A 16243-nucleotide genomic window follows, 5' to 3' on the forward strand; every position below is an offset into this window, starting at 1 on the left:
CTGGTCTCATTTATTCAACAGTTGAAATTCAAACTAATTCGTCTTACAATTATCATAAAATTTTTCGCATTGTTTATTGTTAGTTTCATGGTTCATTTGACGTATGTACATTACCTCACCATAATCTTAAACATGATAACCTGCTGCACTTATCACCATAATAAGAGTTGTACTGAATGTACTTGTAATGTACATTTCAAAGATTCATGTCATATTTGATACATACAGGGTTATTACAAATGACTGAAGCGATTTCACAGCTCTACAATAACTTTATTATTTGAGATATTTTCACAATGATTTGCACATACATATAAAAACTCAAAAAGTTTTTTTTAGGCATTCACAAATGTTCGATATGTGCTCCTTTAGTGATTCGGCAGACATCAAGCCGATAATCAAGTTCCTCCCACACTCGGCGCAGCATGTCCCCATCAATGAGTTCGAAAGCATCGTTGATGCGAGCTCGCAGTTCTGGCACGTTTCTTGGTAGATGAGGTTTAAACACTGAATCTTTCACATAACCCCACAGAAAGAAATCGCATGGGGTTAAGTCGGGAGAGCGTGGAGGCCATGACATGAATTGCTGATCATGATCTCCACCACGACCGATCCATCGGTTTTCCAATCTCCTGTTTAAGAAATGCTTCTGCTTTAGCCTTTTCCGTAAGATTTTCCAAACCGTCAGCTGTGGTACGTTTAGCTCTCTGCTTGCTTTATTCGTCGACTTCCGCGGGCTACGCGTGAAACTTGCCCGCACGCGTTCAACCGCTTCTTCGCTCACTGCAGGCCGACCCTTTGATTTCCCCTTACAGAGGCATTCAGAAGTTTTAAACTGCGCATACCATCGCCGAATGGAGTTAGCAGTTGGTGGATCTTTGTTGAACTTCGTCCTGAAGTGTCGTTGCATTGTTATGACTGACTGATGTGAGTACATTTCAAGCACGACATACGCTTTCTCGGCTCCTGTCGCCATTTTGTCTCACTGCGCTCTCGAGCGCTCTGGCGGCAGAAACCTGAAGTGCGGCTTCAGCCGAACAAAACTTTATGAGTTTTTCTACGTATCTGTAGTGTGTCGTGACCATATGTCAATGAATGGAGCTACAGTGAATTTATGAAATCGCTTCAATCATTTGTAATAGCCCTGTACATAGCGTTCATGTCGTAAGAAAAGGTGCCAATGGAAGATGCGTCTCAGAGAGATCTACATATCGCTTTATAAATAGATATCAGTAATCGTGTAATCGACGTTTGTTACTGTAGACACTACAGCAGCTATTCAGACGTTATGCAGCTGCTGATACACTACATGTGTAAGTGTATGGTGAACTAGGGAGATGTTCATTTAACAGTCAGTGGGCCTGCCAATTTTAACTTGTGTATTGGGCAGTTGCGGAATGTAATCTGCGTAAATAAGAATCGATTGTAACAGTTACACGATTTTTCCCTTTTAGCCACAAAGTAATTTTGTTTGGGATATACGCAGATACATACGGAACATCGACATCCATACATTCTTTTCATCTGCAAAACATTATTATTGCATCTACCCATGAACATCTGCATGTTTTCTCCCCATGGACTACCACGTCAACTTTGACCCTTCCCGACACGTTTCCGAATGAAGGTACTAGAGGTCATCATACGAAATGTTTCTTTGGAGTAGAACTTCGCCAGAAAAACCGTTCTCATTATTAGGTCCACACGGCTTCATTTGCTGGCCTTTGTTTTTTCCTGTCAACAAATCAATTAGTCAAAAGTTGGTGAAGAGGGAATAAAAGGGGGTCGAACGGTCTGTACACCTGTTACATGTTCAAACGAATCATATGTACCACTGTGCGTTGTATTATCTTTGTCATAGACTATGAAAGCATCCCGGCATGCTGATAGCAAGGAATGTTGCACTCAGGGTAAGGCTGTGAGACATATAATACCCTTTGCTCAAGATGTTAAGTTCGTTGAAACAGGATGCTTGTATCAGGATGTTGAAAAACGAGGATTTGTCATTTCCAGATAGGGTCAACGAAGATTCGAACATTGTCAGCCGCATCGTCCAAAACGTAAACTATTACGTCCATCAGGCTAAAGTTAGAGAGAGAATGAATGAAACATAACTGACTGTTCCGCACTGCTTCCAGATATGAAATCGAACCTAACCGACTTGTACTTGTTTTTGTGCCAAAAATGGTTAGACATTAATACACGGTTTGTATGAAACTATAGTAACAATTTTGAAAAATGTATTGAAGATATCGCTGCAGATAAAAAACTCCTTGGACAGTGATACACTGCTGCCAAACAGTGCCCAGAGTGCACACTGGAAGTCCTTTCAATCAGTGCGTCAAAGCCGCTTTGACCTTTGTACGGTATCATGGCTGTCTTCATTCGGTGGAATAAGAAAACGTCTGCCGGAGACACATCGGGATTGTAGAGGTACTGGGGAGGTGCTGCGATGCCGCTCCGGCCAGATAATCGTTGACCACGAGGCAGGGTCAGTGTCCTGATACAACTCCCAATAGGCGGCCTCGGTAAGTTGATTCTTTTCACAGTCATTTATTAATTCCTACCTGTTATGCGATCTCTCCGACACTTAACGGCCGGTCTGAGTTCAATACAACACATTGTCCTCGTTTCTGTTCGTAGAAGCCCAACCTGTGCGGGGTTCGTCTTCTACCTTTCCTCAGCCGTCTTAGAAGCATTTTCGCCTTAAAAAAAAAGAGCTGTTTTGGGTAGATTTCCCTTTCGAACATGTTACCTCTGGTGCTAGCGGACAATACCAAAGTGGCTGACTTCGTCTTACGTTTTAATTTGAAGATAGTTTCTACTGCCCTTGGTGTGCTAGAGTACTTTGTCCTCGTCGGCCGCTTGAAGGAATGTAGTGGTGTCCCGTCACCTGCTCCGATCCATTGGGATCCATGGCTGCCCTTGCTCGGTTATTCGGTCTAGCTCCTGCCCTTCCCACTATTTTAATTTTTCTTATTCTGTCCCACAAGTCGTCGGTTCACTATCTCGTCGTCGTTGTTCTCTTTTCTGAGATTTTGTCAGCTTGTCCGCGTTGCTAGTTTTCTTGGATTACCCCAAGAAAACTAGCAACGCTGGGTGAGGAAACACCGGTCAGATACAGAGAGTGGACTCGTGTCGCATCACATACTTCGCGGGCCTCCAGCTGCTTTCTGGGCGCAGCAATTCACCCACCTTTACCCTCTCATCTCTCTCTCACTTCTACTTGCTTGTTTCTCTTGGTTTTATTGATTCTCGGTTACAGTCGACTTCCTTAGGATTTGTTTTCTGTGTCCTTCCTCTCTGAGGATCCTCTCGAACTGATGCATTGATGCATTTAGGATAGAGGGACTGATGACCTCGTAGTTTGGTCTCTTTAACACCATCAATCCAATACAAATCCTTCCGAACACATGCTGGATCGTTGCAAACGTCTCCAATATTCGATTTTGCAAGTTGTACACTGAACTTGATGGTAGAGCGCTATTCGATACAAAGTTGTATTTTTAAGTTTCGACTGAGCCTACAGAAAGCCTTACAATAAATCGACAATACGAACCGCTGGCAGGCGAGTATTTAGGTCGAATTGTAAGTAGGCTGTTTATGTTTTCTTATTGGCAACTTTACGTAGCTCTCTGTATGAAAATCACTGGCTGTGCTGTGTACAGTCTGTGGCTAGTTTGCATTGTTGTCTGCCATTGTAGTGTTGGGCAGCGGCAGCTGGATGTGAACAGCGCGTAGCGTTGCGCAGTTGGAGGTGAGCCGCCAGCAGTGGTGGATGTGGGGAGAGAGATGGCGGAATTTTGAAATTTGTAAGACTGAATGTCATGAACTGCTATATATATTATGACTTTTGAACACTAGTAAGGTAAATAGATTGTTTGTTCTCTATCAAAATCTTTCATTTGCTAACTATGCCTATTAGTAGTTAGTGCCTTCAGTAGTTTGAATCTTTTATTTAGCTGGCAGTAGTGGTGCTCGCTGTATTGCAGTAGTTCGAGTAACGAAGATTTTTGGTGAGGTAAGTGATTTGTGAAAGGTATAGCTTAATGTTAGTCAGGGCCATTCTTTTGCAGGGATTTTTGAAAGTCAGATTGCGTTGCGCTAAAAAAATATTGTGTGTCAGTTTAATCACTGTCTTGTATAATTGTTCTAAAGGGACGTTTCATATGTCGACCCTTAGCCGAGGATACCTCACTGGAATCTTCTGATTTTTTCTTGTAGTTTGTGTAATTAGTGTAGCTTTTGTTTATTGCTAGCGCGAAATTGTGGAGAGAATCTCCTTTTTAGTTGCAGTCTTTCATTGTTGTACAGTAAAACAGTTGTGGCATGCATGTAGATTTGCACCAAGTATTTCGCAGCTGCGCTTGCAATTAACTAGATATTATTTTCAGTGCTATGTTAATGTGTTCTCTTATTTTTGCTCTTCAAATTGTGCTTTTCTGTGTTATCGTGTGAAATATTGTAACAATAATAGCGTGTGAAAAACGTAACACTAGGCTCCAAAGTAAACTGAGAAATAATAGTGACGACGAGCGTAGCTTATCAGCACCACTGTGTAGTGAATTAACAGACATTCGAAGTAGTTTTTTGGTAATTGTGCATAGGGAAATGAAGCGGGCGGCAAATAATGGTGTAGACAGTCAAACAGGTAGTGAACAGGGAAGCATTATCGATCGGTCGGTCGGTAACAGCTCGCCTCAGGAATCCGAAATGACAGAACACAATATTGCAAATACTGTAGACTTAGGTTTTGGGTCCTCACCGTTTTCTCAAATGAGTCAAGACACATTTTCTGCTTGTCAAAATGTGAATGCTGCCGGTGAAAACGCACTGCCAAAAAGCATAGAGAAACAGATTCCAGACACTAATACATTATTATTGCAATTAATGCAACAAATGGAACAAAATCAGAGACAAACACAGAAAAAGCTTCAAACGTTAGACACAATGGAACAAAATCAGAGACAAATGGGACAAAGGCTTCAAAAGTTAGACACGATGGAACAACACCAGAAACAAACACAGCAACATTTAGACACAGTGGAACAAAATCTTCAAAAGTTAGACGCAATGGAACAAAATCTTCACACCATGCTTGAACAAACACGTGAAGATTTAACTACTGAGTTACATAAAATCGATTCGAAATGTCAAAAAGTCTGTAATGACGTAAAAACAAAAATTTGTGAGCATTTCCAACCTATTTTTTCGCGTCATGAAAATGCATTACAGAATCACGAAGCAGCCATAAAAGAACTGCAAACTATTGTTCATGAAAATCATGAGACCTTGCAAGCTAAAATGGACTCAGTTGCATCTACCGATTTGGTTACGCAACTTGCAAAAACTCAGGAAAACTTAAAGGACACAGTAGAAAGACACATTGAGGAAATTAGTTCATTATCAGAGAAAGTAGTTGAACTTTCGGATCAGCTAAATAATTTATCTACGAAGTTAGATGATAATCTGAATGACACAAAACCAGTAGTCTTTAATGACATGGAAGAGTGCGAACAAATTAGGAAATTCAAACAAAATCAGCTTCAAATTAATACGCAATACAAAAGAGAAATCCGGGAAGTACAAGATCAGTTGGCACAAGTAATACAAAAATTTCATATTTCAGAGGACACTCGCGCTCCAACACGTGAAGAGGAACTTAGAAATACGGAAAAGCTACAAAATAATAACACAGGACACTTCGGAAATTATGAAAGAAATTGACAATGCGCACCGAATTTTGAGATGGAACCGCCGAAACGACGTAACAATGACCGACATGTGACCCGCCGACATGATGATTTTGACTATAAGCTGTTCATTACTACACGTAAATTCAAAAAATTTAAGAATTCTGGCAACGACATTCATCCACAAGCATAGCTCCATCAATTCTCTCATTGTTTTCCTCCCAACTGGTCGTTAGAACACAGATTAGAATTTATGTGTGGCTACTTAGAGAATGAACCAGCTGTAAGGATGCGATCGGTCATTCACGATTGTCAGAGTGAAGGAGAATTTTATCATGCCTTCCTCTCAGCATATTGGTCTCAAGCTACACAAGACCGAGTAAAACATAACATCATAATGATGAAACATTTCGAACAATCTGAATTTTCCAGTCTTGTGAAATATTTTGAAGACATGTTGCACAAGAATCAGTACCTGTCAAACCCATACAGCCCCTCAGAACTCATCCGCATTTGCTTAATCAAATTACCTGAACATTTACGACATATTATTTTGGCAGGACGTTGCAAAGACGACATTGAAGCTTTTCAAGGACTCTTACAAGAATTAGAAATTGACACTGACAATCGCGGAATGGGAAAACAGGAGCACAACAATTACAGATCACATCCGTCACAATTCCGCGATGACAGAAATAATATACGACAAGGCTATTCTTTCAACGTAAATCGTGACCGAAACAGACACCACCCATATGACAACCGTTGGCTGAGTAGTAATAATTACAGGGAAAGATCATCTCTCCGTGGTAATGACTATCACAGAGACAATCAGAGAAACAGACAATATGGGAACCAAAATAATTATTATCAAGGGAGACAGAATAACTTTAGACGCAATGGTCCACCGTGCAGTGAAGATTCAGGGAGAAATTCTCCACAACTTAACCGACAAGAAAGAAACTATGGAATCTACCGACATGACGACAGACGATATGATCGTAACGACAGACCTGAATTGCATCAGAACTGGCGGGATTTAAACAGAGCAGGGCCCTCTCGGCAAGGTGAACTTGTAGAAGTTAGGTCTCCTAATCTCAATAACGACGCGCGCCAACAAAGAGATAGCAGACAATGACTCGCACCGCAGGCAGCCACGTGCGCCGGCTGGCTCAGCGAAAAATAACATAGACGCTAACCTTGAGAAAAATTTTAGCATTCCTTACCGACGTATACAACATGATAATTGCTTTGAAGTTGAAACTCTGCGCACTAGGAAGAGTAAAGGATTGCACCATATTTCACATGTAAAACCGTTTTTTGAAAGATAATCTGCTTTTTAAATTAGTCTTTGCCATAAAACTTTTCACTTCACGTTACTAGTATGCATTGTCACACTTTGAAACTGTTATCATGCAACAATGTTTTGAAGTTAACTATCCAGTCTAGAACCTAGGGAACATATTTAGACAGTAATTACCACTGCATTGTGATAGTGAACAGAGAACACAGAGTTATTGTGTGTGTACATTCTTGCTTGTTAGTTGCACGATTACGTAACGACTATAAGGCTTACATACTTAGAACATATACTGCTAATGCGATTTTAATGCAACATTTTGGTTTACTTGAAAAGACACTCCGTATTTGAAGTAGTTTTTGTGAGATTAAAGATGAGTTAGTATTTGGTTTCTTTGACAGCTATACGATTATATCACGACGCTACTAATGAGTGACAATTTACAATGTTGCTTTTGCGGTGTTTCTGTTTTATATCTGCACAGTTTTTCTGAATTATTCTGGAAAGTAAAACTTTTTTTTAGTACTAACTTTTGTGGTATAGCTACAATGAGACTTCCTTTTCTGTAGCACAACAATACGTTACAGCACAGTACTTTCTTCATCATGGCAATAAGCGTAATAACTAAGATATCTATACGCAAAGCATTTCACTTTTGTTTATCATGAGGTAGGTACATTGACTTCTGCAGAACTTAGCTTTCGAAAGGAAAATAACTACGACACTTCCACAGAGAATATCTTACAACAAGACGCACAGTTTAGCGCTACAGTACACATATTTAGTGATTAATTTTGTACTTAAAACATTTATTTTTAAAGATATTTGAAGTACAATGATACAAAGGTTTTCTGTGATACATTTCATTCCATTGCTGCAATCTGTAACACCTGAGGGTATAATTACATTAATCCTCAGGGGGTACACACCTACTTTGTGTACCATGTGTTTGGCAAGCACAAGGAACCCTAGCTAATATGGTATTTGCTTATACAACTTTACACATCGGTACCATATTCCTCTAACACATAAATTACACAGCTATCTGATCATTTAACTGAAAGATAAACTTTTTTTTACATCAGTGACACATGTTTACACAATTACACAGTTCGATAACTTCACACTTATGAAACTGTATTTTGTCTGTACTGTGTGAATTGTTCATATTTTTTTGGAACCATTGTGATACTATGAGAGCTTTTAATGATGTATTTGGTATGAGATCATGATTTTTAAAGTACGTTTGAGGTAGATGACACTACTGAAATGAGCAGAGAATTTTCTGTAGGTTTTGAAATTATTGCAGAAAGCTACGACGTTTTTGAGATTTGACTGAGGTGTTATGATGTTATTTTTATGACAACGATGTGTATTATGCTGTTGAGGTATATTTATGATCAATAAGCTGATGCTGTATGAGGAATCTGATTATGCTACGTATTTATTATGGTGATATTGAAGAAGTGTCGATGAATAAGGTAAGGAATAATGATTATTGGTTAGGGACTCTGGTTTATGAAAAAGGTTGTTGGAAACCTAGAATTGTACTGATAAGACTTATGAAATGTGTGTAAATGCGTAAATGTATCACAATGCCAGGCGGAAATTTTTTCGACACTGTTATATTCAAAAGATTTTGTTTCTAAACATTTGCAACGCAAATTCTTGACCCGTGTAATTTTGTATATGAGACTGTCACTGTAGCGGAAACTGCTGTCATAAATATTTCCGTAAGAAAATTAAGTGACCACCTGCACGTAATACGTCGTGGGCACCCAGCTGTGTCAGACACCGGGAGAACAAGTCATTAGTGAGTGCCTTTCAGAGGCACATGTAAAAAAAAAAAAGAGGCCATTAGCCTCGCTATTGACATTCCTTTGTAGAAAGCATCGCAAAAACGACAAGGTCGAAATTGAAAACATATGATAACACTGTGGAGCTCTTAATTTATGATATTTACTAAAATGCCTAATGAAATGATGAGAGACATTTTACATCTATTGTCTTTCTAGTTGAGAGATTGCTCATTTTGTTTAATATCTAGTTGCTAGCTGCCCTACAGCATTGGTTAAAATAAAATTTTATAGATGTACTAATATAAATATTTTATGCCTACAGACCCAGTAAAGAATAACTTTGATGTACTTCAAAAAAACGAAGGAGCACAAAAACATTTCACAGGAACTGCATATATAATTTTCTTTTCGAGTACTTGTTAATTTTTTGTAGAATTAGATTTTGTGGTGCACCACTTTAATTACATAGACATTAAGATGTGAATATACATTTCCCTTGTCTGCACTGTTGTCTTTAGTGTAATATTTTTTTCTGCTTGAGCTATGCCATGCTTAGATATAAGTTATTTCATTTGCTGCTGCTGCTTGCCAGGCATTGTGTTACTGAATTTGACTTTGTGTTACTCTTCTAAGCCAGTTTACTACTGATTTATTTTTCTTGTTTGCTGCACATTGCCTTATATTAGTTGTAATATTGCAATTGTTTTGCTAATTTCTATAATGCTGCTTGCATCACAAATCTGCATTTTTTTTATTGCTGTTTGCATTAATTGTTTTGTGCTGCTGCATTGCCCCATCCCTTAATTTAGCATATGAGCTCAGTAGATTTAAGTTAGCTTAAGAGGGGTAGACTATATAAGAAAGTGACTATGGAGAATAGGTAAATAATGCATTGCGAAGTTATATAAAAAAAATTTGGGCCAAAATGAGTATTGTACAATCAGAAATAATTATTTTGAAAGAAATATGAATAGAATACAGGAAGGAGGTATAGATAGGACTTTTTGGGAATAATGATGAATGAAGGAAGATCTCCAAGAAGCAAAGAAAGTTTTGTTTGCAAAATACTGCAATAAAACAAAATCTGTCCTTTCCTTGTGTTATCCCACTATGTGTTTATGTACCCTTGTTTATTTGTCTTTTTCCTGTCTTTATGTGTTTAGCTGATGAGAGCTATGTTGTAGAATTTTTCTGATAATATGTTATTTTCTTTGTAAAGATGTTTAGGCATTATTTATTCTGTTTTATTTTAATGCTCATGTGTGAAGTTGACGTTTCGAAAGTTATTCTGATCTTTTATGTATGTACTCATGTCATAATTCCTGTAACACTGATGTATATGTTATTTCGATTCTTTTGTAAAGCTTGTACTACAAATGTTATCTGTATTGTTATGTTCTTTAATGATATTTTCTGTATTTCTGTAATTGTATTCTCATGTTATAAAATTGTAATTGACACCAGTTATCACATTAAGTAACTTGTAAGCATTCATTTCACTGCACACATTTCTGTTGGTCATAGTATATGGACAATATGTGAGAAGTAGGGAGTGATAGTGTTTGCACGTATGTTAATAATTCAGCAAGAGACTGGATAACAGCATTGCTGGTTCTAAGGACAATTCCAAAAACATTGTGAGTGCACGAGTGGTGGTTTATGGACTTGGTATATTCTCCGCAAGACTCTTCGATGGTGAATGTGCACCTGCACAGTTGCAACAGATCGCTGCTGGCCGTCTCTACAAGGACTACAGTGTGTCTGCATCTTTGATGGCCCACCATTACCATTATTTCTACAAGGACTGCAGTGGGTCTGCAGCTCTGGTGGCCCACCAATACCATAATCTCTACCAGGACTACAGTGGGTCTGCTCTGTGATGACCTACCTACCAATATTCTTCAAAACTTCGACTGACTCTGCTGTGGGTTTGTTCTGTTGTGGCCCATTACCTGTCTGCATGTCAAGAGTCAGCACTGTCTTTCCGTTGGAAGGACAACACTACTTCTTCAAGACTGCATGGAAATCCACTACTTCTGTGTGAAATTTCTTTTACTAATGAGACTTTGTGAAAAAAAAACTGTAATTTCTATTATGATGAATGATCAGGACTATCTTTATGGACAGTGAGAAAATTTTAGCTTTTGACCAACATTGTATCAATAAGTGTGTGCATTTGATTTCTTTGTTATTGTAATTACGATTATGAAAAATTTTAACAAATATGTATTGCCCAGTGCCCAAAACAATTTGTAAAATTTTTTGTGGGGAGCATGGGGGCTATGTAAGTAGGCTGTTTATGTTTTCTTATTGGCAACGTTTCGTAGCTCTCTGTATGAAAATCACTGGCTGTGCTGTGTGCAGTCTGTGGCTAGTTTGCATTGTTGTCTGCCATTTTAGTGTTGGGCAGCGGCAGCTGGATGTGAACAGCACGTAGCGTTGCGCAGTTGGAGGTGTTTGTTCTCTATCAAAATCTTTCATTTGCTAACTATGCCTATTAGTAGTTAGTGCCTTCAGTAGTTTGAATCTTTTATTTAGCTGGCAGTAGTGGTGCTCACTGTATTGCAGTAGTTCGAGTAACGAAGATTTTTGGTGAGGTAAGTGATTTGTGAAAGGTATAACTTGATGTTAGTCAGGGCCATTCTTTTGTAGGGATTTTTGAAAGTCAGATTGCGTTGCTCTAACAAAATATTGTGTGTCAGTTTAAGCACAGTCTTGTATAATTTTTTCTAAGGGGACGTTTCAGAATATACTAAATTTCCAGACAGGGAAAACCAACATAGTCTCAGAAAGCAGGGCTCGTGCGGAACTCAGCTTGGCCTTTTCTCACCTGAGATCCTGCGAACCATGGACGGAGGACAACAGGCGGATTCCATATTCCCATATTTCAATGAAGCATTTGACACAGTGCTGCGCTGCCGACTGTTAACAAAGGTACAAGTGTATGGATTAGGTTCCCAGGTATGTGACCGGCTTCAGGACTACTTACGCAAAAGAAACAAGTGTGCTGTTCTCGACGGCGAGTGTTCATCAGAGGCAAGGGTATCAAGGGTATCGTCAGGAACGCCACAAGAAACTGTGATAAGACCGCCGTTCTCTTCTGTATACATAAATGATCTGGCAGGTAGGCGGCAGTCTGCAGCTGTTTGCTGATGATATTGTGGTTTACGGGAAGGTGTCGGCGGTGAGTGAATGTAGTGGATACAAACTGACTGAGACATAATTTGTAGTTGGTGTGAAGAATGGCAGCCAGCCCTGAATGTAGAAAAATGTAAGTTAACACTGATGAATACGAAAAACAAACCCATACTCTTCGAATACACTATTTGGAGCGTGCTGCTTGACACAGTCACTTCAATTACAATTGTAGGCGTAACACTGCAAAGCAATCTGAAATAAAATGAGCATATTAGGACTGCAGTAGGGCGAATAGTCGACTTCGGTTTATTGGGAGCACTTTATGAAAGTATGGCTCATCCGCAAAAGACACCGCATGCAGGACCATATTGCGACCCATCGTTGAGCAATGCTCAAGAGTTTGGGCTCAGAATCAGTCCTGATTAAAGGAACAACATCAAAGCAATTCAGAGACGGCCGGCTAGATTTGTTACTGGTGCGTTCCAACAACAGGAAAGAATTACGGAGATGCTTTTGGGACTCAAATGAAAATCCCCGAAGGATAGCCGACTTTCTTTTTGAGGAGCGCTACCGAGGATATTTCGAGAACCGACTTTTGAGATCGACTGTAGAGCGACTCTACCGCCGCCAATGCACATTTTGCGTAAGGACCACGAAGATAATATTAGAGGGATTAGGGCTCATGCGGAGGCATTTAGACAGTCGTTTTTCGCTCGCTCTATTTGTGAGTGAAACAGGAAAGGAAATGACAAGAAGTGGTAGGGGTACTCTCCGCCACGTACCTTACGGTGGCTTTAGGGGTATGTATACAGATGTAGATGTAGAATGTGACTTTCATTTCCATCGAACGTGTCGACAGGGAGCACGCCGAGTCAGAGTCATATCAGAAACAAAATGGGACTCACTGCTTTTTATAAAAAAACATAGTATCTGCAGAACCTTGTTCAAATCCGCTGTCGGCCATCCACATTTAGGTTTTCCGTGATTTTCCTAAATCGCTACAGACAAATTCCAGTATGTTACCTTTGAAAGGGCACGGCCGACCTCCTTCACCATATTCGACACCATCCGAACTGGTGCTCCATCTCTAATGACCTCGATGTAACCGAGACCTTAAACTAGATTTTCCTTCTTCCATCAGATACTCGTGGAACGTATGGCACATCGAATCACCGCCGATAGCAAGGCTCTCATTGCTGGCAATCGCTACTACACTACTGGCCATTAAAATTGCTACACCAAGAATAAATGCAAATGATAAACGGGTATTCATTGAACAAATATATTATACTAGAACTGACATGTGATAACAGTTTCACGCAATAGATCATGAGAAATCAGTACCCAGAACAACCACCTCTGGCCGTAATAACGGCCTTGATACGCCTGGGCATTGAGTCAAACAGAGCTTGGATGGCGTGAACAGGTACAGCTACCCATGCAGCTTCAACACGATAGCACAGTTCATCAGGAGTAGTGACTGGCGTATTGTGACGAGTCAGTTGCTCGGCCACCATTGACCAGACGTTTTCAATTCGTGAGAGATCTCGAGAATGTGCTGGCCAGGGCAGCAGTCGAACGTTTTCTGTATCCAGAAAGGCCCGTACAGGACCTGCAACATGCAGTAGTGCATTATCCTGCTGAAACGTAGGGTTTTGCAGGGATCGAATGAAGGATAGAGCCACGGGTCGTAACACATCCGACATGTAACGTCCACTGTTCAAAGTGCCGTCAATGCGAACAAGAGGTGACCTAGACGTGTAACCAATGGCACCCCATACCATCACGCCGGGTGATACGCCAGTATGGCGATGGCGAATACACGCTTCCAATGTGGGTTCACCGCGATGTCGCAAAACACGGTTGCGACCATAATGATGCTGTAAACAGAACCTGGATTCATCCGAAAAAATGACGTTTTCAAATGGTTCAAATGCCTCTGAGCACTATGGGACTTAACATCTATGGTCATCAGTCCTCTAGAACTTAGAACTACTTAAACCTAACTAACCTAAGGACAGCACACAACACCCAGTCATCACGAGGCAGAGAAAATCCCTGACCCCGCCGTAAATCGAACCCGGGAACCCGGGCGTGGGAAGCGAGAACGCTACCGCACGACCACGAGATGCGGACAAAAATGACGTTCTACCATTCGTGCACCCAGGTTCGTCGTTGAGTACACAATCGCAGGTGCTCCTGTCGGTGATGCAGCATCAAGTGTAACCGCAGCCATGGTCTCCGAGCTGATAGTCCATGCTGCTGCAAACGTCGTCGAACTGTTCGTGCAGATGGTTGTTGCCTTGCAATCGTCCCCATCTGTTGACTCAGGGATCGAGACGTGGCTGCACGATCCGTTACAGCCATGCTAATATGATGCCTGTCTTCTCGACTGCTGGTGATACAAGGCGGTTGGGATCCAGCACGGCGTTCCATATTACCCTCCTGAACCCACCAATTCTATATTCTGCTAACAGTCATTGGATCTCGACCAACGCGAGCAGCAATGTCGCGATACGATAATCCGTAATCGCGATAGGCCTTTATCAAAGTCGGAAACGTGATGGTACGCATTTCTCCTCCTTACACGAGGCATCACAACAACGTTTCACCCGGCAACGCCGGTCAAATGATGTTTGTGTATGCGAAATCGGTTGGAAACTTTCCTCATGTCAGCACGTTTTAGGTGTCGCCACCGGCGTCAGCCCTGTGTGAATGCTCTGAAGAGCTAATCATTAGCATATCACAGCATCTTCTTCCTGTCGGTTAAATTTCGCGTCTGTATCACGTCATCTTCGTGTTGTAGCAATTTTAATGGCCAGTAGTGTTGTAGACTAGGGTGGATACAGATTTCACATTGGATGATTTAACAGCTGCTAGTGTGTGCGCAGCGCACACGGCTCACCTTGAAGCCGACGCTGGCGGTGGTGGAGCAGAAGTACTCGTCGGCCTGCGAGTCGAGCAGCAGTGTGAGTCCCAGCTGTGTGCCACGGCCGCGCGGCCGCAGAGGGAAGGCGCTCTCGTCCGTGCCGGGCGGGTAGCCGCCCTCGGGGGTCCAGTCCACCGGCGTGCCCGGAAACGTCACGTTCAAGTCCGACAGGTCGCGCCTGCCAACCACATCCAAAACCGAGGGCTGCTCAGCCGTCTGCTCCACCCTTCACTACCACAATACACTAGTGACCTGTGTGGTGTCACACCATGAAAGGGACGCGCAACCATCCCCAAACCGGAAGAAAGTAAGAGACGTCAAATTAATGTAAAGCATACAACTAACTTGGATATGCGGCTCTTCTTCTTAACTTTGGCAGATACGAGAACTGGTCAGCAAAGACTGAGTATTTTCTGTAGATTTTGTGACAGTTTCTTAACTATACCATGGATATTTGAAGGAGCGTGTTTTTATGTATAGTGACTACAGGCGGTTATTGTTGTTTTGGTCTTCACCCTGAGACTGGTTTGATGCAGCTCTCCATGCTACTCTATCCTGTGCAAGCTTCTTCATCTCCCAGTACCTATGGCAACCTACATCCTTCTGAATCTGTTTAGTGTATTCATCTCTTGGTCTCTCTCTACGATTTTTACCCTCCACGCTGCCCTCCAATACTAAATTTGTGATCCCTTGATGCCTCAGAACATGTCCTACCAACCGGTCCCTTTGTCAAGTTGTGCCACAAACTCCTCTTCTCCCCAATTCTGTTCAATACCTCCTCATTAGTTATGTGATCTACCCGTCTAATCTTCAGCATTCTTCTGTAGCACCACATTTCGAAAGCTTCTATTCTCTTCTTGTCTAAACTATTTATCGTCCACGTTTCACTTCCATACATGGCTACACTCCATACAAATACTTTCAGAAATGACTTCCTGACACTTACATCTATACTCGATGTTAACAAACTTATCTTCTTCAGAAACGCACTCTTTGCCATTGCCAGTCTACTTTTTATACCCTCTCTACTTCGACCATCATCAGTTATTTTGCTCCGCAAATAGCAAAACTCCTTTACTACTTTAAGTGTCTCATTTCCTAATCTAATTCCCGCAGCATCACCCGATTTAATTCGACTATATTCCATTATCCTCGTTTTGCTTTTGTTGATGTTCATCTTATATCCTCCTTTCAAGACACTGTCCATTTCGTTCAGCTGCTCTTCCAGGTCCTTTGCTGTCTCTGACAGAATTACAATGTCATCGGCGAACCTCAAAGTTTTTATTTCTTCTCCATGGATTTTAACTCCTACTCCGAATTTTTCTTTTGTTTCCTTTACTGCTTACTCAATATACAGATTGAATAACATCGGGGATAGGCTACA

General features: G+C 41.0%; 1 protein-coding gene across 1 annotated transcript in view; it reads right to left on the reverse strand.

Annotated features, from left to right (window-relative positions):
- LOC126176193 (pickpocket protein 28-like) overlaps positions 1-16243 on the reverse strand; it is a 141583-nt gene that overhangs the window by 37859 nt on the left and 87481 nt on the right. Inside the window, exon 6 of the mRNA XM_049923337.1 lies at positions 14836-15037. Coding sequence (XP_049779294.1) covers positions 14836-15037 — 202 coding nt within the window. The remainder of the gene's footprint in view (positions 1-14835; positions 15038-16243) is intronic.

The sequence above is a fragment of the Schistocerca cancellata genome, chromosome 3 (genome assembly GCF_023864275.1).
Source record: "Schistocerca cancellata isolate TAMUIC-IGC-003103 chromosome 3, iqSchCanc2.1, whole genome shotgun sequence".
Lineage (NCBI taxonomy): Eukaryota > Metazoa > Arthropoda > Insecta > Orthoptera > Acrididae > Schistocerca > Schistocerca cancellata.